Raw genomic sequence first — 21,127 nt, 5'->3', positions numbered from 1 at the left:
ATTTGTTCTTCAAAATACATACACATGGTCTGTATGTAATCTTCTGTTCTCAAGTCTTTCCTTTAAAATGTCTCCAGAAATGCAACAAAAGGACACTTATGAAAGAATATAGGGTATCATCCCTGAAAAAAACAAAATCACATGGCTTTGGAACATGTTTCTTACTAACTTTGGCATTCAAAGGAATTGTTTGGGTGGTTCTACTCTTCATCTAAAGGTGATGCAATTGCTTAAAATTCCTACTGTAGCTGCATCTGTGGCCAGTTAGTGAATTACATATAATAAATTCCCATTACCTTAGGATTGTGCTTTGTTACTGGCTGAAATAATGCTCAATGTGATTGCTTTCTTTGTCCATGTTAGTTCCAGTGTCTTCTTATTGATTAAAAAAAAAACTAAATCTGTTCTAAAAAATGATGATTGACTAGTATAAAGATACTTACAAAATGGATTTCAAGCTTGAAGGCAGTTCTCAAAGCAAAGAAAAGTTTTAAGTACGTAGTACAAGTTTTACATCCCAAGAACACTAAGATTAAAATGAAGGTAATGTCACTTGTTTGGTATTGAAATTATCTGCTTTTGTGTTTCTATTGTCTCATTTGCTTCAAATAAGTGTTTTTGTGGTTTTTTTTTCACCAAAGCATTGCTCAGCTCTGACTTACGGTGTTGCTGGTTACTGAATCTGAGACCTTTAGCACCTCAGGCATGAAAGTCTTTTTGTATAGCCATTATGTTTTTTTTTTTTTAATTTTTAAAATATTTATTCATTCCCTTTTGTTGTCCTTGTTTTCTATTGTTGTTGTAGTTATTATTGTTCTTGTTATTGATGTCGTCATTGTTAGATAGGACAGAAAGAAATGGGAAGAGGAGGGAAAGACAGAGAGGGGGAGAGAAAGATAGACACCTGAAGACCTGCTTCACTGAAGTGACCCCCTGCAGGTGGGGAGCTGGGGGCTCGAAACGGGATTCCTATGCTGTTCCTTGTGTTTTACACCACCTGCCCTTAACCCACTGCACTACCGCCCGACTCCCTGTATAGCCATTATGTTATCTTCCCAACCATCCAATGCCTTTTCAATGTCTTAAAAAAAATGCAAAGCTACTGTATATAGCAAAATTATATACATAATATATATTATAATATATAATATATATTATATTATATTACATTATAATATTATATTATATTATATTATATTATATTATAATACATAATATATAATATATATTATATTATATTACATTATAATATAATATTATATTATATTATAATACATAATATATATTATAATAATATAATATATTTTTTAACTTACTTTTTAAAGAAAGTGCTAAAAATAGAAACTATAAGTTAAAACTTCAACTACTTGAAGGCAAACTATTTGTTGTAATCTATGATATTTAGTAAATTTCACCCTTCTAAGTGGTGTTGTCTTAGAATATATAAGGATATACAAGATTTTGTTGTTTCTTTATTAAGTGTTTTAAGGGACATGGAAGAGAATTCACATGAACGCAGCAATGCTTGGCCATCATATCTTTTTGTTTTCCTCTAGGTTATATACAGAATATGCTTGGCCCTGAGAAAATTTGGATCGTAATAGAGCATTCTAGAGAAGGTAATCAATAAATAATATTTTCAGAAGTGATGTCTTTTTCTATTTCTTCTGGAAATGGTGGGTAGAAAAGAAGGAATAGTAAGAGTTGCCAACCATTTGACAACTAAGGGAAAATACAACCTACTTAAACCAAATTAGACAGGGTTTTGATAGGTTTCAAATCAGGCAAGTTCTCTGGCCAGCATTTTCTAATCCCTTCTCCTTCTTCCTTACTTTTAACCCTGTATGATTCCTGCCTGCCAAGTGTGAATATTGAGCTCTTATAGTAATTTCCAAATAAGAGCAGATGTTAACCAAAAAGCAGTGTGGTGAACATGAACAAAGTGAAGACACTGCACATATACAATTCTTTATACCTTCTCCTTGGTATGGGGGTAACTGACGCATTCGGTTAAAGCAGCTGTACTGTGCATCCATCATCCTCTTCTTGCCAAGCAAGAACAGAAACGGCTCGAGATCATCCAGTGGGTCATAAGTGGTATTTGCATACTGAGGAGAAGTCATGGTATGTTGCTGTATTAAAAAGGAAAATTGGTTATTCATAGAGATTAATTGTTATGTATACATAATTTATTAAACATCATTGCTTACTATAGATTTATAATTATTCTACATTTTATGCATTTACATTTACTCACAACACATAGCTAAATGAGACAAAGAATTAAGGACATTTGTTTTTGCTTCTATAGGAACAATTATCTTGCTCTCCATATAGAATATTTCTATACTGTAAGTTGAGTGTATTTCTATTTCATCTAAAAATTCTATATATTTCATATTTTTATTCATTCTATTCACTATTGAGAATGTATAGTACCCACATACATTCATGGATTTCTTTCTTCTTTTTTTTGGTATCTTTATTTATTGGATATAGACAGCCAGAAACCGAGAGAGAGGGGGGAGATGGAGGTAGATAGAGAGAAAAAGAGAGAGAGAAAGAGACACACCTACAGCACTGCTTCACCACTCGCAAAGCTCTTCCCAACCCCGCAGGTGGGAGGAAGGCTCAAACCCGGGTCGTTGTGCATTGTAAGAGGTGTGCTCAACCAGGTGTGCCACCACCCAGCCCCATTCATGGATTTCTTTACCATATGATTCTTTAAACTTTATTATCACTGTAGAGTTTAGAAACAAACTGTAGAAAAAGAAACAAGCAAAAACCCAATTTCTAAAAAAAAAAATTAAATTAAATTTGTCTTCTATAAAACTCCTAAGAGCCACAAATCACATTATTAAAAAATTGATAATTATATAAGTACAATAATTAGCTGTTTTACTAATTTCTTTCAGTTAATTTTTTGTTGTGCTTAAACTGAGAATACTGACAAAAATTTACCTCATTTACTTAATGGAACAAATGAAATAATGTTCTTCTGAGATATTCTACCTTGAATAATTGTCCATAATTATTTCAAGATGATTTCATTGGCAGATAACTTATACAACATTATTTTTCACTGTTGAAAATCATGTTACTCTTACTGTTTCTTTCAGCACATTTATAATTCTGGTACAGACTAACATTCATTTTGTCAGCGTTAGTTAATTTTCATCACCTTTACAAGCCCTATCTATAAAAGTTGATGTGTTTTTGTACATGTGTGCTTATATCTGAAAATATCACTGTCTGACATATTATTCTAAGTTGTGCTTATGTAGATTTCAATCTTTCATGGTTCATTATGAAGTTTTTAGTGATGCTTGAATCTGCGACTTTTTTACTCTGACATTACATCAGGATCATTTTGCACTGACTTTTTTTTTTCTCCTGAAGTCAGGAATATTCCTTACTCTGTGACACATATTGAAAAACACGTTTATCTATCTTTATCCTAAATTATCCTAAGAATGAAAACCATACACCTGAGAGGATAACAGGCCTATAAAGCAACATTTTCACTTTAAAATATTAGGAAAAAAAAATTCCCAACTGTGTTTATGAAAGTGTTATGTACATTTTTGTGTGTATGTTACCCATAGTCACTAACCAGACTATTCTTATTAAGTTGACCTACATATGTCTGGATATTAATGATGTAGTCTTACAATTTTACAGAGTATGTCATGATACATCCTATGAAACAGTTTATCACTAAATGCTAGACTGCAGTACAGTGTATAGTACAGTTAAAATTCAGAGTAGTAAGTGAATTGAAACAATAATATGGGCCAACTACAACAATAGAGGAGAATATGAATTGGACCTCATGTGTATGTTATGTTTGCATAGGGAGAGAAGTGGAGGAGAGATTTTTGGGAAAGGAATACATAAAGCTCCTGAGATAAGAAATGACATATATAAAATTCTTCTGGAAACCTTTGGCTAGAGGAAGCATTATCTGAAGGTTAGCAGGAAATGAAGCGAGAAAAAAAAAAATCAGACAATACAGTGCTTCAGAGATTCCTGAAATTTCTATATGGAAATAGTATGTACAAGTATACTAAATGGAAATCTTATGGTTGTGTTTTAGAAATGGCATTACTGGGTAAAATTGTAGTTATCACATCAATAGCAGAGAAATGACCATCTAAAAAAGTAGGTGTAATTCATGCAGATGATAGTAGCATCATATTATCATTCTTGCAATATTGAAACAAACTCCAGTGAACTTGGTTTGGAGTCTGGTTCAGCTGAGAATGTTTCAACACTGAAGGAATGAGAAATCAGAATCTTGGTCGTTTGATAAACCATAATAATCTGAATCCACTTATGGTCTGCTTCATGTTTTAACACTGATGATGTAATTTTTCCAGTGGTAGCTGATTGTTTCAATAAATTTCTTCTGACAATAATACATATCAAGACATTCTGTTATATAAATGTATATAACAGGTAAGTAAATGAAGATTTAAGACACACATATGTACATATATATATATATATACACATATGTATTATATATAATTCCAATCATGGAATTACAACTATATAAAAATAAGAAGTATACAAATTTAACAATATTCATTAAGCTTTTTGCTGATGATTTCATGCAAATGAAGGTTGCTAGTGAAGTGTTGTGCTTTTTAGCAATTAACAGGCAAAGTAGAATTTATTGTAATTAGATAAAGCTGCCAAGCTATGTCAAAGATTATTCTGTATAAAGACAGTAAGTACTATGTTGATACTAGATATCTCTTGATGTAAATAAATATATGATTTTGAAATAAGCTATTGGGCAAGGGAGATGGCATAATGGTTATGCAAACAGACTCTCATGCCTGAGAAGTCACCAGTTCAATTCCCCCTCACCACCATAAGTCAGACTAAGCAGTTCTTTGATAAACAAAACAATGTGAAAAGGAAAAAAAGTTTAGAAAGAAAGAAAGAAATAAGATATTAAGAATATATTATGTTTTTGAATAAAAATCAGTGTTTAAAGTTCTGTATACAGGCCACCTCACACAGTATTTAAACACAAAATTAAAAAGAAGATCGCACGTTGTTCCGTGTAGCACATTAGCAGTTGTATATGTGATGTCACTCATAAAAATTCCAGTAAGTGATGCCACACATACAACCACCAAACTGCCACCAGTAATTATAATCCACCATAGAAACACCACTGGATCATTTAGTTAATAAATACTCTGAGTGGCTCTCAAATAAAAGGTACTATGCTAGGTTCTGAACCCTGCCCACAAGGAGCTTACATTCTAGGAAGTTTTATGCATATTAATCATGGAACACAGAGGAAAGAAATATCATTTGAATGGCCATGCACTCAAATAATACCCCTTTTATGTAATGTTAGCGTAGGTAATAGAGTCTGGACAAGAAAGTAGAGGCAGAATCTGAAATGGATGAAGTCATGCTGCTTTGGAATACTGCCTAGAATGGGGGCCTGGTGGTAGTGCACCTGGTGAAGTGCACATAGCACCATGCTCTATGCTTGAGGATCTATGTTTGAGTCCTTGCTCCCCACGTGCAGTGAGGTTGCCTCACAAGTGTTGAAGCAGGTCTGCAGGTGTCCATCTTTCTTTTTATCTCCTCCCCCTTTTGCCCTATCAAATAAAATTTAATGAAATGAAAAAGAAAGAAAGAAAAGAAAAGAAAAGAAAAGAAAAGAAAAGAAAAGAAAAGAAAAAGTGGTCACCAGGAGCAGTGGATTCATAGTTCTGGCACCAAGTGATAACCCTAGAGGAAAAAAAAAAATCCTGCCTAAAGGGACTTGAGATGGTGTAAAGTTGGGTCAGAATGTAAAGTAACTGGAATCACCTCCCCCCTCCCCAATTAAGATGAATGCTTGAAATTGTTTGTGGTAGTGAAATTTTTTATTTTTAGTAGTGAAATTCTGAGGACCAGGACCACCTTTTTGGGTAAAATCTATCTGGACCTCTTGTTATCCACTATGGCCTCATAATGTGGTGAGACAATTCCAAATTCCAAATATTCCCTATAATCACCTGAACAGACAATAACCTGTGGCAGCTGATGGGAAAAGAGAGGGGCTAGGAAAACCCCTAGGAACTTAGAACTAGGAAACGGCACATGTAATTATAAAGCTTCACGAGTGGTGAAACAGGGCTGCAGTTATCTCTCTCCCCCTCTACCTCCTCCTTTCCTCTTGATTTCTGGCTGTCTCTATCCAATAAATAAATACATATAATAAAAATTTTAAAAACTCAGATTTTTCACTCATTTGAGTCATAAATAGAAAAAATAAAAAGAGAGAGAAGGCATGGGACATACACTTAGTGGAGTACTTCTCAGCAATTAAAAAAGACTGTATTTGTCCTTTGGGACAAAATGCATAGCACTGGAGGTGTTTGTGTTTAGTGGATTAAGTATGAAAATGATGAATAACTACTGGATGATTTCATTCAGATGTAGAATGTAAAGAACTGAAACATATGAACTTGAAAATATATATAGTCACCCATATCTAAAACATCGGGAAAACTATGTTTGGGGGTTGGGGGGGGGGAGAGAAAGCACAGAACTTTGTTATGGGAAGTTGTGTAGAACTATACTTCTATCTGTTATCCTGCAAAACACCACTAAATAAATAAATAAATAAAAATTCTTAGATTCTGATATGAAGAGCATTTGAAGTTAATTACTAAACTAGAAGAATTTATCTACTTTAAAAGAGAGCAGAATCAGAAAATGCCATTCAAATCTTCATACCTAACAAAAAAACTTGATCTAAGAACACTAGCTTTCCCCATTAATTTCAAAGATACTTTTTCAGAGAAGTCTCAGAGTATTGTTATTTTTGTATATTTAGCATAAGTCACATATCTGAATAAAGCACACTACTAATTTAGATCAGATCAAAAGGATATTTCACATGTAATATGAAAAATGACAACTTGAACAATCTTAGTTTTGACTTCTGGAAAATAATGTCTACTTTTGCAGATTCCCACTTAATCATACTCAAAACAGTCTTTCTTATTTCAGTATTCCTTATTAACATAGTTTAGGATAATTGCTTTACTTACATTTAGAAAGATGAACAAAGCCAAAAAGCTGCGTATAAATGTGATCTTCATTTTTAGTTTTTGAAGATGACCTTCAAAATTCTAGAAAAATATAAAAGTAACACAATAGTCACTATATTAACATTAATATGAAAAGCAGCAAGTTATTTATGGTACACTAATATTTTGATTAATGTAGTTTTTCTGTAGTAATTCTTTTTCTTTTTCTTTGACTTGGGGAGGACCTAAGACACTCTAAATAAAATACATGTAAGTAAGAACATTTATTATGTAAATGCAGCTGCAGGCTCTCTGTTGTCTTTTCTTTCTGTGTTGTTACCTAAAATCTTCCTGTTAAGAAAAAGACAGTCACACGTTAAAGTGCATGTTGATTATTTTTTATTTTTTTGAATCCTTTGGTCTTGATATATAAAAGTGACTCCTTTCCAGTATGCCCACTCTTCTTCACTATATTGGTATGGTTTTTCATTATTCTCATCAGTACCAATACAAACTTTTTGCTTTAAGTCTTGATTCTTTTAACTCATGTCTCTGTAATTTTTAAGTAAATGCAAAGAATCCTACAGGGTTTTCCTACTTTAAGAAGCGCCAAGATAACCATGGGGAGACATAGGAAGGAGGAAATTAAATTTGTTTTTCAAGTTGCTAGCTTGAGCAAAAACACATAATGAAGGAATTCAGTAAAGGGGAGTAGTTCAAAGAGGAGGAGCTTTAGTTTGTCTTCTTTCTATTTTGGGAATATTACTACCTATGACTTTAGATGATACAGATTTCCTAGTATGAAAGGTAGGATTTTTAATATACATATATGTACACACACACACACACACACACACACACACACACTCACTCACTCACACACACACACACACACACACACACACATATATATATATATATACTCGTAAAATTGATATTTCTTTCCTTAATTCTGTTTGGGGTGGAGGAATAAATCCTGTACAAATAGACATTATATTTCTAAAAATCTGCTGATAACTTAGAAGATTCCTATGATTTAGTCAGACAGAAACAGGATGTGTGGAACATTATACTTGTCAGAATTAAAAGCCTGGTCCTTTTTTGATAGGAAAGAGTTGCTCATTAATTCCAAATGTGAGTGTTAAGCACAGTAAGAAGCCAGTTTCTCTGTGAAGGTAGATATGGGGTTATTAGGCAGTTAATTGGCTTTTTCTATCTGTGTCATATATTTGATGTCATTTCATATTTCATAAAGTATATGTCTCTTAGTTTTGACTCTACAATATCATTAAAATGAGTAACTTGACACCTTTAATGTGAATGTAGCTACACAATCATCTTGCTCTAGGAAAAGGGAGTCCCATAGTTTCAAAACCCCTCACACTACTTTTACAATTGCACCATGAACAACTAAAGTGACTGGAGTGAAAATAGACAAGAGAGTGAATATTTGTAAAATACAGAGGAGTTTAGTCAAGAGACAAGGACTGTTGTTTTTCTCTTATTAATTGAAAACATTTATAATACCAAAGACTACTGAATTATTTCGAATTATAACAAATTTATCATGCACAGATTTATAGTAAACATAAGGTGTACTGAACCTATCTCTAGTAAAAACAAACACCTTCAACTATAATTTTCTAGAGTTAAATAGTAACTTACAGATATGAATATCTTTGAGAAGCATCTTTTGTAGTGATTTTTTTATTTTTTATTATCTTTATTTATTTATTGGCTAGATACAGCCAGAAATTGAGTGGAGGAGGGGATATAGAGAGGGAGAGAGACAGAGAAACTTCTGCAGTCTGCTTCACCACTTGCAAAGCTTTCCCCCTGCAGATGGGGACCATAGGCTCCAACCCAGGTCCTTGTGCACTGTAATATGTGCACTCAACCAGGTGCACCACCACCCGGCCCCTGTGGTGATTTTTGTTGAGAGAATAAATTATTTATGAGTAGAGTTTTGAAGAAAAACGAGGCTTTATAATTTCAGGAAGAAATACTATGCATTGTACAGTAGACTCAGAATGGAGCATGAAATAATTCACATTTTACAAGGTTGACTACAAGAAAGAGAGAAAGAATGAAGAAGCCCCAGGACTTTATAGTAGAATCTGATTTTTTTTTTTTCTTCAGGGTTATTGCTCAGGCTTGGTGCCTGCACTACAAATCCACTGTTCCTGGATGCCCTTTTTCCATTTTGTTGCCTTTGTTGTTGCCCCTGCTTTTGTTATTGTTGCCATTGCTGTTGTTGTTGGATAAGACAGAGAGAAATAGAGAGAGGAGGGGAAGACAGAGAGAGGGAGAGAAATCTATACACCTGCAGACATGCTCCACTGACTGTGAAGTTACCCCCTACCCAACGCAGGTGGGGAGCCAGGAGCTGGAACCGGGATCCTTATGCTGGTCCTTGTGCTTTGCGCCACGTATGTTAAACCCGCTGTAGTACCACCCCACCCCCTAGAACCTGATTTTAATATGCAAATACAATAGTTATGGGAAGTTTTGGTGACTGGGTGGGATATCAGAATCTACACTGATCTGACACTTTAAATGAGTTATCAACACTAAGCTGAAAACTGTATCTCTGTTTTGCAGGGATGAGCTGGATGGACAGTGGGAACCATTTTCCCTGAAAAAAAAAAAAAGAGCTTAAAGTACTAATTTGTACAGCAAACCATAACAAAGGGACTTTTCAAAGTTAACCCAATTAACAAATAATGTGATGATAATATTAACTATCGATTGTCTTTTTGAACCCTAAGACAGCAGGAACCTCACATCTTCACTATAGAGCCCCTACTTCCCCCAGTCCTGGAACCCTTGGATAGGGCCCACTTTCCTGTATGCATCTCCCAATCCAAACCAAATAATATTGCATCCGCCGATCACAACCTAACCAAAGCAACGATTGCCACCTCAACATGCTTCACCTCAGACTGTATCCAGAGACTTCACGTGTGGAATGACAACCCTTCAGCTTCATTACTCGGGTGAGACCTTTCCTTTAATAGTACACTCTAATTTCATCTCAGGTAGTTCACTTTCCAACAAAGTCCCATAACCTAGATATACACCAGTTTCTGTGAGAGAGAGCTTATGTGCACACGTATCCATAAACTACTGCAAAATATATACCTGAAAGCAGAAGTACACTAGAGTTTGCAGTGAGTACCTCCCTAACACTTCCTCTCCACTATTCCAAGCTTGGGATCCATGATTGCTCAACAAATTGTTTGGCTTCATATGTTAACTCTCTTTTCAATCACCAGGTTCCAGATGCCACCAGGATGCTGGCCAGGCTTCCCTGGATTGAGGACCCCACCAATGTGTCCTGGAGCTCAGCTTCCCCAGAGACACACCTTACTAGGGAAAGAGAGAGGCAGACTGGGGGTATGGACCGACCAGTCAATGACCATGTTCAGCGGGGAAGCAATTACAGAAGCTAGACCTTCTACCTTCTGCAACCCTCAACGACCCTGGGTCCATGCTCCCAGAGGGCTAGAGAATGGGAAAGTTACCATGGGAGGGGGTGGGTTATGGGGATTGGGTGGTGGGAATTGTGTGGAGTTGTACCCCTCCTACCTTATGTTTTTGTTCACTAATCCTTTCTTAAATAAAAAATTAAAAGTACTAATTCAGTGTTGATGGTTAGATTAATATTCATTTTTTAAAAAGCAAATTTCCTTGAAAAGTAAGTTAAATTATTTTTATTTACTTTTGTAGCAAAATATGAAATTTTAGTGATCTATTTAAGCCTCCAATAGAAAAATAAATGTATAAAAAGCATTTTCTACATTTTCTACATGTGTCTTCCAAAATGTTCCCATTGTAAACACTCATTTAATGATGAAAAAGAGAAGTTGATTAGAATAAAGTTTCAGAGATGTAGAGTACTGTGCATTTTTTTAAACAGAAATTTGTACTTTTTAGAAAAATTTATCTATTTATTTTTATGAGATAATGAGGGATGGAGAGAACTAGAAAACGGTTCTGGCACATGGAGTGACAGGGGTCAAACTTGGGACCTCGTGCTTGACAATCCCATTTTTTATTCACTGTGTCACTTTCTGGGTTCTTAGACTTTATTAAGGGTAGTGAAGAGTTTGAGTAGTCCCTACAGATAGATCCTTTAAAGAAACTTATTAAAATAATTTCTTTTACTAATCATACTTACCTATAATAATGTGTATTCAATGTGTACTCAAGAATGAAGAAGCAAGCTTGGTTAGAAGTTATCTAATGTTTTAGTTAATCAAAGTTCTACTACTCTGTTAATTAGCAGAAAAAGTTGTAATAAGGAAATGTTACAGACTTATTTGCATTTCTTTATTTTTTGTAATGTACATTGTAAGACTTTGCCACAGCTTGTCTGGATTATTGCAATTCTGGTGAATAGATGATTAACTTAAATATGTTGATGTTTTGTTTTGAAAATTCACTTTCATAGATACTAATGAGTGAAAAAAATTCCTCTCTTACACAGAGTTTGTCAGAGGCACTGTATTGACATAAGTTATAACTCTCAATATTACTATGTAGAATTCAATGTCATGCACACATCAAACTATTCTGTAAACACATTCAGAAAGAGATATAATTGATTTCATTAGGTGGAATGTATCCAAGAGTTCTAATATCCTAATTTTTCACTGTCCATGAGCTAGGGAGAATCTGTTGAAGCAATTTCCCTGAAGTAGGATAGAATTCGTGGAAGAGCTCTAGTTAAACTTTATCATATGCTCCCAATCTAGTGCACATTGTGAATTATGACCCTGTCTCATCTCTAGGTTTTTTCGAAGTTGACTTCTGTTTTATGCCACAGAAGTCTGTATGGCTTGGTCTGCTTAAGATAGAAGTGATACATGACCAAGAAGTAATCCATTAAACCATCTTCTTTGCTCACTATACAGTCACAGCTATATGATAGAACCTATTGAGACCATAACTGTATATGCATTTTATTAAGTCAGTTTTGTTAAATGACGTATCCCTGCAATTTCTTTTAATTATCTTCAGGAATTATATATTGAGGATATTCTAGAGTAGAAATTTTTTTATCTGAATAAAGTGGGTTCATTCTGAACAAAGTGGTGCTAATCGTTGCTACTTAAGCATTCACCAATCAGAGTAATTGTTGACTACCGACCACAAGCACTATTACATGAAGGCCCACTAGCTATGAATGAGCACTGAAGCTCTCTCTTTCTTTCTCTCCCACACACAATGAACAGACATAAATTGTTCATTGTGCCTGAATTTCTGCTTGTATTTCCTGAAAGAAAAGTGGGGTTGAATGAAGCAGTCAGAAAGGCAGAGAGTACTTGTTGTATCTACACATTTGCTCATCACACAGTTAACTGTCAGAGGCATTCCCTGGTCTGAGGTTTTATGCACTATAAAGAAAGCCTGAGTAAAAACTGTCACTATATGTCTCTTTACTTATATATATTTCCCAATACTCTTAACATATCTGGGATTTTATGCAAAGATACTACATCCCTATATTTCTAATTCTAGCAGCATATATTTACGAATAACGAAAAGCACCATCAGATATTATTTAATTATTGCACTGATTTCCTCTTCTTGCTATTAAATTATTTAAGATCCTCTCCCTAAAATTTGAGTGTCTTGGGAATTACCTTTTTTTTTTTTTTTTTTTGCACAGCTGTCTAAGCAGTTTGGTTTCATAAAATTAACTAGATTATCTTGCAAAACAGAGCAATTAGACAGTATTAAAGACATTAGAGATGCACAGCCTAGTGTCAGCCATGATGATTACAAGTATTTGAAGGGACTTCTATTTAAAACAGTGGTTTCAAAGTCAATTTCATTCTGTCAATTTAATATTTCAGGTGAGGTGAAATATACAAAAATATATACAAAAAATCTTGTAGTCTGTTTTTATCAAAGAAAATCCATAATTTACAAATGACTTGTTTTATCATTTTACTTTATAGACTTTATTAAGTCTATAAAGAAACTAACTATAACACATAACATACAATTAAAAACATTAAAGCAACAATTTTAAAGAGCACGGTTTGGTGTGAGGACAATGAAGTTTATTTAATTCAGGGTGTTTGAAGAGATCTAGCTAATCCTAATCCATAGATAATTCCCATTTGGATTTTTCCAACATTAAACAGTTCTGTGTATCTCCCTTGTCTCCCTTTAGTGGTATTCATTTAATGATAGTAGCCTAGAGATAAGGATAACCTAGAGAGGTAAGAGCTAGAATTAATGCAAAGTGAACAAACTAGATTGGAAAAAATCTTTGATCAAGAGCTTCTCCAATATAAATCGGTGGCACACCTAGTTAGTGCACACATCACATGTTGATTTAAATCTTGCTGGGATCTGAACCATCCCTATTGGCAGAGAGATGATAAGTAATAAAACTCCCCCATGACCTCTATTCTCACTTGTTGTAAAGAATATGTAAACCTTTGAACTGTAAACTTTAGGCCCAGGCAAGTTCTCATTTTAGGGGGAGGATATTTGTAGTTAGAATCTAATATTCATTGAGAAAACTGGTATGTTAATCTTAACTGATTAATACATGGAGAATATATATATATATATATATATATATTCAGGAAAATTGGAAAATTCATTAAAATGAACTTTTAAATATTTTTTAGGGAGAGCTGGTATGAAAGAAAGGAAGGAAACCAAAAGGAACTGAGTCTTAAGAATTAGGTAATTCTATACATTTTCTTTTTTCTTTCTTTTTTTTGTGGAGGTGGGGGTAGGGAGAGCTTGTTTTTTAACAGAACTTTTCAGCTTTGGTTTATGGTGGTGTGGGGGTTGCACCTGGGACTTTGGAGCCTCAGGCTCTTTGCATAACCATTATGCTATCTACCCATGCCTACATTTGGTTTTGTTTTGGGGTCAAATGCAAACAAGCATTATCTCTACTTTATATATAAGTAAACAAAAGTCTGCAAAATTTTATATAACTTCAGCTACTTTTCATGGTCAATGAGTCACAAAGACAAAATCTGAAAAGAGATCTTAGTTCAAAATTATGCTCATGCAGAAACATGGAAATATGGAATCAATATCAGAATAAAAAACTGTAGAAGAGAGGTGGGAAAGTTATGTTCATCTCACCTTAATCGCTTGGTCATATTTTCATCCTGTTATAGTTAATGAAAGGCTACTTAAAAGAATGTCTGACTACCAAGTTGCAGATGCTACCATGATGCCAACCTGACTCCTTGGGGCAGATGACCTCACATATATACCCTGGAACCCTATCTCTCAGGAGCCCTGCCCCACTAGGAAAAGATAGAAACAGGCTGGGAGTGTAGAACTATTTGCCAGTGTTCAGCGGAGAAGCAATTACAGAAGCCAGACCTTCCACTCCATATTGATCCTGGGTCCATACTCCCAGAGATAAAGAATAGGAAAGCTTCCAGTGGAGGGGATGGGATATGGAACTTTGGTGGTGGGAAATGTGTGGAACTGTACTCCTTGTATTCTATAGTTTTATTGATATTTTATTTTATAAATAAATTAAATAAAAATATAAAAAAGAAAGAAAGAAAAGAAAAAGGCTAGGGTCGTGGGTCCACTTGTCAACATCCATGTTCAACAGAGAAGCAATTACAGAAGCCAGACCTTCCACCTCTGCACTCCATAAAAAATTTTGGTCCAAGGACCAGGTGGTGGTACACCTGGTTAAGTGCACACATTACAGTTTTCAAGGACCTGTGTTCAAGCCCCTGGTCCCCACCTGCAGGGGGAAAGCTTCTCGAGTTGTGAAGTAGGGCTGCAGGTGTCTCTCAGTTTTCTCTTCCCTTCTCAATTTCTATCTCTAAGTTAAAAAATAATAATAAAAATAAAAAGATTTTGGAGTGCCAAGCATGAAAGTCTTTTATAAAAAAAAATTTTTTTTTGATCCGTACTCCCAGAGGAATAAAGAATAGGGAAGGGAGTCGGATGGTAGCCCAGCGGGTTAAGCACACATGGTGCAAAGTGAAAGGACCCGCAAGGATCCCGGTTTGAGCCCCAGCTCCCCACCTGCAGGGGAGTTGCGGTGAAGCAGGTCTGCAGGTGTCTATCTTTCTCTCCCTCTCTGTCTTCCCCTCCGCTCTCCATTTCTCTCTGTCCTATCTAACAATGACAACAATAACAATAATACAACAACAATGAAAAACAACAAGGACAACAAAAGAGAAAAATAAATAAATAAAATATTAAAGAAAAAAGAATAGGGAAGCTGCCAATGGAGGGGATGGGACATGAAACTCTGATGGTGGGGACTGTATGGAATTGTACCCCTGTTACTTACAATCTTGTTAATCATCATTAAATCATTAATAATTTTTTTAAAAGTCTGACAACAATCCTCATAGAAAGAAAACTCCACAAATTAAATAATACACTTAAAACAATGGGAATACCATTTAAGTGAGGTCCATTCTCTACAGTTAAAGCTTCATTCATGAAACCAATAACATTGCAATAAAAAATGAATACTAAATTAGCAGTACTTTGAAGTCAGGTCGGCTGATATTCTTTCTGATTACATCTCTTAAGAGTATCCTGTGGTGGTGATTAAGTGTTAAAAACATATTTCACAAATGTAATTACAAAACTATAAAAGGAAATGAATAGCAGCAGCCAATAAAGAATAGCCATAATATAGCTATAAAAGCAACTTCCAAGAAAGCACAAAGGCAGAATATGGTCAGCCATATTACAGAAAATTGCCTATGTTTCTATTTTACTTCATATTATTTTTTTGCTTCTTTGGAAATCCCCACTAACAGGAAAAAATATAACAAATTCTTACATTTCATATTAACTTTCTCTACACTATCATTTTAACATGAAATGTTTTTAAAGAATAGTAAAATCTTGTAATATATGTAGTTGAGATAAAAGCAACTCAACTGCAAAATACTAGACCAATTAAAATAAAAACAAAATAATAATAGTAAAAAACTGAGAAAAGCTCTAAATGACTGTTTTCATTCAGAATTCATCATTAATGATTCAGGAAAAGACAAAGTAAAGGGTGAGGTTGGGAACTGGAGCACAATGTAAGTGGGAGTTTGAAGATATGGATTCAAATTCTAGCCCTGCTTTTAGTAAGTGTGGGAATTTGGAAAAGATGAGGACTACAAGTGTGTAAAGTGGGAGGTTGCTCTATGAGTGCTCCAACTTTGAATAACTATAATTCTAAGAAGATGGGACATGCTGAATAGAGAAATGAGTATTATGCAAAGAAATATTCTGTATTCAGAGACAAAAGGAGGCAGAAACAGAAAGGACTTTCTTCTGAGAGAATATTATTGGCAGACTAATCCTTTATTCTGAACAGTAGTCAGAATCTTAGAATCTATAGGCTACATTTTATAGTCTTTTGTCTCCCGATTGAGGTGAGATCACTTCTCTCTTCTGGATGGCCATAAGCCAAACAAGGAACACTCTATTTTAATAGTGCTGCTTAAAGAGGTGCAGATATCCTACACTTCATTAGAGAATTTCTTGGAAAGAATCATGATGGCATCCATCCCCGACAGCTAGAGAATGTGGTTAAGTCATAGAAGACACTGAATCAGCACCATTTGTTATTTTTATAGCTCTTCTCTTTCCCTTGCGGACATTGCACAATTCCTTGTGAAAAAGCAGTAAGAACAGCTGCCTTCATTCCATCAAAAATAGTGTTGTATCATTAAAACACTTCACTATGCTGTTTTGACCAATTAATAAGCATACCAATATTGCATACTGAAAACATCATTCAAAAGCAAAAAAGAGAAAGCATAAAACAAAATTGAATCACCAACTGGGACAAACAGATAGTGATTTCCAAACAGAAATAAACTACTAACAATTATATAGATAAATTGCTTTGTGTGAGTAAAATTATGATGAAAAGTATATCCCTAGGGACAACTATTAAATTTTTTGTCACCAAAAGAGATTTCTCTGCCTAATCTGTCTATGATCTCTTGTGTATAGGGTCGTAGAAACTTCAAAACACTTTCAATCTACTAATTATAGTGATGTGTGTGTATCTGTATCTGAAAGGTTGACAAGGCAGACTATTTTTAGTTCTTGATTTTACTCTGCCTTTTCATTTGTCCGAGATCTCTACAAAGTAAGATGGAAGAGAGAAGAAAAGAGAACTTTTTTTTTAAGGCAGAAAAATTTATAATTTCACATTCTTTGTCATGGAATTAATAACCATGTTTTTTATTGAGGCGAGGTGAATCCTTTTGCTTAATAAAATACAGGTTGAGATCTTACAATATTTAAGATAATTGTATTTTCAGTAGTATGAATTAGTTTGACTTATATAGACCCTCTGAAAAGTCTAAGTCTAATTAAAGAGCAACACTCTTGGCTTTCAAGAGGCTTTTAATATATTCCTTAAGAGGTCCATGCAGTTTGACTGCATTTGCCACTTAAGATACATGCACAAATATCATATAAGTCCATAAAATTATCTGGTTCTAAATGGTACTTAAATAATTTTCTTCTGTATTTGCCAATAATTTATGATAATTATTTTCCAACATATGACTATTGTACTTCAGAAATGGTTTCTAATTATTAAGGCAGTATTGCCAATTTTCTATGTCTTTTAACACGTAGTATTCTTTAGAAAATAGTTAAAAAAATAAAATTACTTATATTTTCCACATGGAATCATGAAATGATCAAGGTAAGTTTGAATTGCTAGTATCATATAAATAAGCTGTGTGAACCTGGGAAAATTAGAAATATTTCTGAGATTCCACTTTCTCATTAAAAAAAATGAGAATCACAATACCTAGTACAGTGCTAATGTCAACTTGAAGGCAGTTGAAGCCATAAAACATTTGACATGTACTAAACATTCAATACACAGATGTATTTTTGTTGCAATATGAGCATGTTCTGTTTTTCTTGGAGAATACATAATTTTGACTTTTAGGAAGCCTGATGTGTCAGGGAGAGGACCTGGATATAGTCATAGAAATAAAAAGTTCTTAGAAAGCAGAATGAATCAAACTTTCCTCTCTGTGGAAAACTTCCTTTCTCCCTTTGAAGATAGCACCAATATGTAGAAACAGTTATGTGTTCAGGATAGAAGGAAAAAGCATTTTACGGAGTGACTTATGTGACAGCATTTATAGCTAAAATTAAATGTAAGCTTAAAAGTATAAACGATTACTGAAATGATAGATATTAACGTTCAAATGATGTAACTGATCATTACTGTTAACAATTTTGCTGCTCACTGTGCTGCATGATCTTAGGCTAATCAATATACTGCTGTAGTTTCCCATTTATAAGATGAAAGAGCATTATTAACTCATGTCAAGGTCCCTGAAACCTGACATTCTCTAGCTTTTATAACAGCTTCTAGATAGCTTCATTCTAATCTTTTATATGATTTTCTAATCTTTAATATATTTTGAATCTAAGGTCCTTATACAATTGTACTTGACCTCTACCCACAAGGTTAGCTTCTTGTCTAAGTCATGTAATAAAAGGAATGAGAGCTTTCATTTGCCTTGGAGACAGGGAAAATGACACTGATATTCTATAGATATGATCTGTACCACTCTGTTTGCTGAGTTATTTATTTCTTGTGTGATAGTGACCTAAAAAAAATTACTAAATTCTAGTTGCTGTCAAGACAATGAGGACATATTTTAGAGTAGTTATCCCTGCTTTAAATTTAAACATAACTGAAAATAAATTGCTGGTTAACTCAGTGTAATGGAAGTGAGGGAAGTCTTTGTTACTATTTGTTATGATGGGGTTTTTATTGTAAAAAATCCAGAAATGTAAATAATTTGTTCGTATCAGTCTCAATCTCTTTATAGATTAAGTATTGCCTGTATCATAGAGATTACAAACTGTATTCATATGAAAATTGGCATCCCTGAGAAAACATTGCTCTGAAATATATCTTTAAATATAGATATATTTTGCCACCAGGGTTGTTGCTAGGCCTCAGTGCTGGCACAAATCTAGTTCTCCTGGCATTCATTTTGTTTTCTCTATCTTACATAGGAAATGAGAGACAGAAAGAGTTAGAGAGGGAGAGACAGCAAGAGAAGGAGAGGTTAAAGTTCCTCTCTGCTATGTTCCCATATGGTTGACAGAGATAGAACTTGGGTCCTTGTACATAGTAGCACATGCAGTCTTACTGGCTGAGCCATCTATTCTGAACCTTTTGCTGTTATACTACACATTTTATAATTGGTTCCTACATATATCTCAGTTGCATATCTAACAATAACCTTTAATAGGAAGAACAAATACAAATGAAATACAAAGAAAATGAAATAGGTATAATTCTTTTATGATTTGCCTTTTATGAAAGGCTAGATATTGGACTAGGAATCTAAGGAATTTGTTATTGTCAAACAATTTCTAAGTGTTAAAAGAGGATTTGAACCCATGTCTTTCTACTTGATGTCTCATTACATTTTTAATCTATTGCATGTATGTGTATACTTGTTTTTCTACTTGAATGATGGATGAGATGTCTCATACTACCTTTTACTTTTTTTCTCTTCTTCCTTCCTTAATTCCTTCCGTCCTTCCTTCTTCCCTCCCTCCCTTTCTTCCTTTCTTTCTTCTTCTTTCTTCCTCTCACCATTGCCAGGATTTTATAGCCCTAGGTTGGCTTTTTCAGATAGATAATAGACAGATATAGTGAGAAGGAGAGATAACACAGCACTGATGTTTCTTCTAATGCAGTGGGCCTGGGCTTGAACACGGGTTGTGTGCATGGCAAAACAGGCATACTATCCAGGTGAGGTATTTTACCAGCCCACTACTTACACCAAACTGCCTCAGGTTTTTCTGAGAATCATGCTGATTTATCAGCAGGAAGGTATGGGACCCACAGGACTTTGAGGGTAGGTGTGGTGAATTCCACATACATATGCATGGATGTGAAAATACAGTTCTAAAATTTTATAATTTTGTTTTGTAAATCATATTAAATCACTAATAAACTTAAAAAATAAGCCAAAATTTTTTATAATTTTGTAAACCACTGTTAAATCACTGCTAATAAAATTATTTACAATTTTATATTACAATATCACATGTTAGAGACATAAGAAAACTGCAAGTATATTTTATTATACTTAGTGATTTTTTGTTCCTTTCCTCCATAGATTTGTGTGCATCTTTAAAATAATTGTTCAAAGATGACATCTCAAGTATAATCCTGTGGGTGAAACAATGTGTATATATTTGTGTATGCATGTTGAGGAATAATCTCTTTTAAAGTAGTGCAAAATTTATCACCCACATCACAAAGAAAGCCCAATCTCTTATCAATTTAAAAATGGTGTATTTAAATCTTTATTCCTACAACTGGACTTGATTTTTCTGACCTATACATATATATCCATATATTTTGTACATGTTTATATATGTTTTAATACTTCTGTTTGTGAAGACATATAAGATTGAGAGGAAGACAGAAAATGAGAGCAATATAGATAGAAAGATAAGAGAGATTATTACCCTTTTCAAGGACAAAATTATGAGTTAAGTGTTAATTTTAAATAAGTGAAATATTACAATTTCCTTCAGACATTTCTATATTAAAACTAAGTAACAAAGTCACAAAGAGTGTGACTAGCTTACACAGGATGATAAACCTAGTTTATGGCAATACTAGGGAAATCTCAATAGTTATTTGTGATCCAACAGAAATTCTAAGAGAAAGAAGACCTCTGTAAACATAAATCTATTCATTTTTTAAAGATTGTTTGGAGACAAAAAATCAATATGTGCTTAGAGAAATAAATAAATACACAACAAGTGTTTCATAAATGTCAAGTATAATTTTCACTACTGAGAAAATCTTGTCATCAAATAGTAAACTCAGTCCCTGAGGCTAAACCTTTGACTAAGTGGAAAAGCTAACCTTTTTTTGAGTAATGCTAGTATTTTAGATATTATTTAAATGTTTCTATCTTTTCTTGTTCTACACATTCTTATCTCCTCCATTTGACAGTGGAAAACAAGACATTTTAGCACTGAATCCCTGCTGTACTTTTTGCCAATTGTTTGAATTTATTACAGAATCTGGATTT

At 34.0% G+C, this 21,127-nt stretch overlaps 1 protein-coding gene across 1 annotated transcript in view; it reads right to left on the bottom strand.

The window, feature by feature from the left end:
- The window catches only part of CALCR (calcitonin receptor), a 95,446-nt gene that overhangs the window by 27,941 nt on the left and 46,378 nt on the right, over positions 1-21,127 (bottom strand). Inside the window, exons 3-4 of the mRNA XM_007522495.3 lie at positions 7,071-7,151; positions 1,976-2,132 (exon numbers count right to left, since the gene is read on the bottom strand). Coding sequence (XP_007522557.2) covers positions 1,976-2,132; positions 7,071-7,121 — 208 coding nt within the window. The 5' untranslated portion in view covers positions 7,122-7,151. The remainder of the gene's footprint in view (positions 1-1,975; positions 2,133-7,070; positions 7,152-21,127) is intronic.

Source organism: Erinaceus europaeus, chromosome 8, assembly GCF_950295315.1.
Source record: "Erinaceus europaeus chromosome 8, mEriEur2.1, whole genome shotgun sequence".
Lineage (NCBI taxonomy): Eukaryota > Metazoa > Chordata > Mammalia > Eulipotyphla > Erinaceidae > Erinaceus > Erinaceus europaeus.
This window is presented reverse-complemented; position numbering and strand designations above follow the sequence as displayed.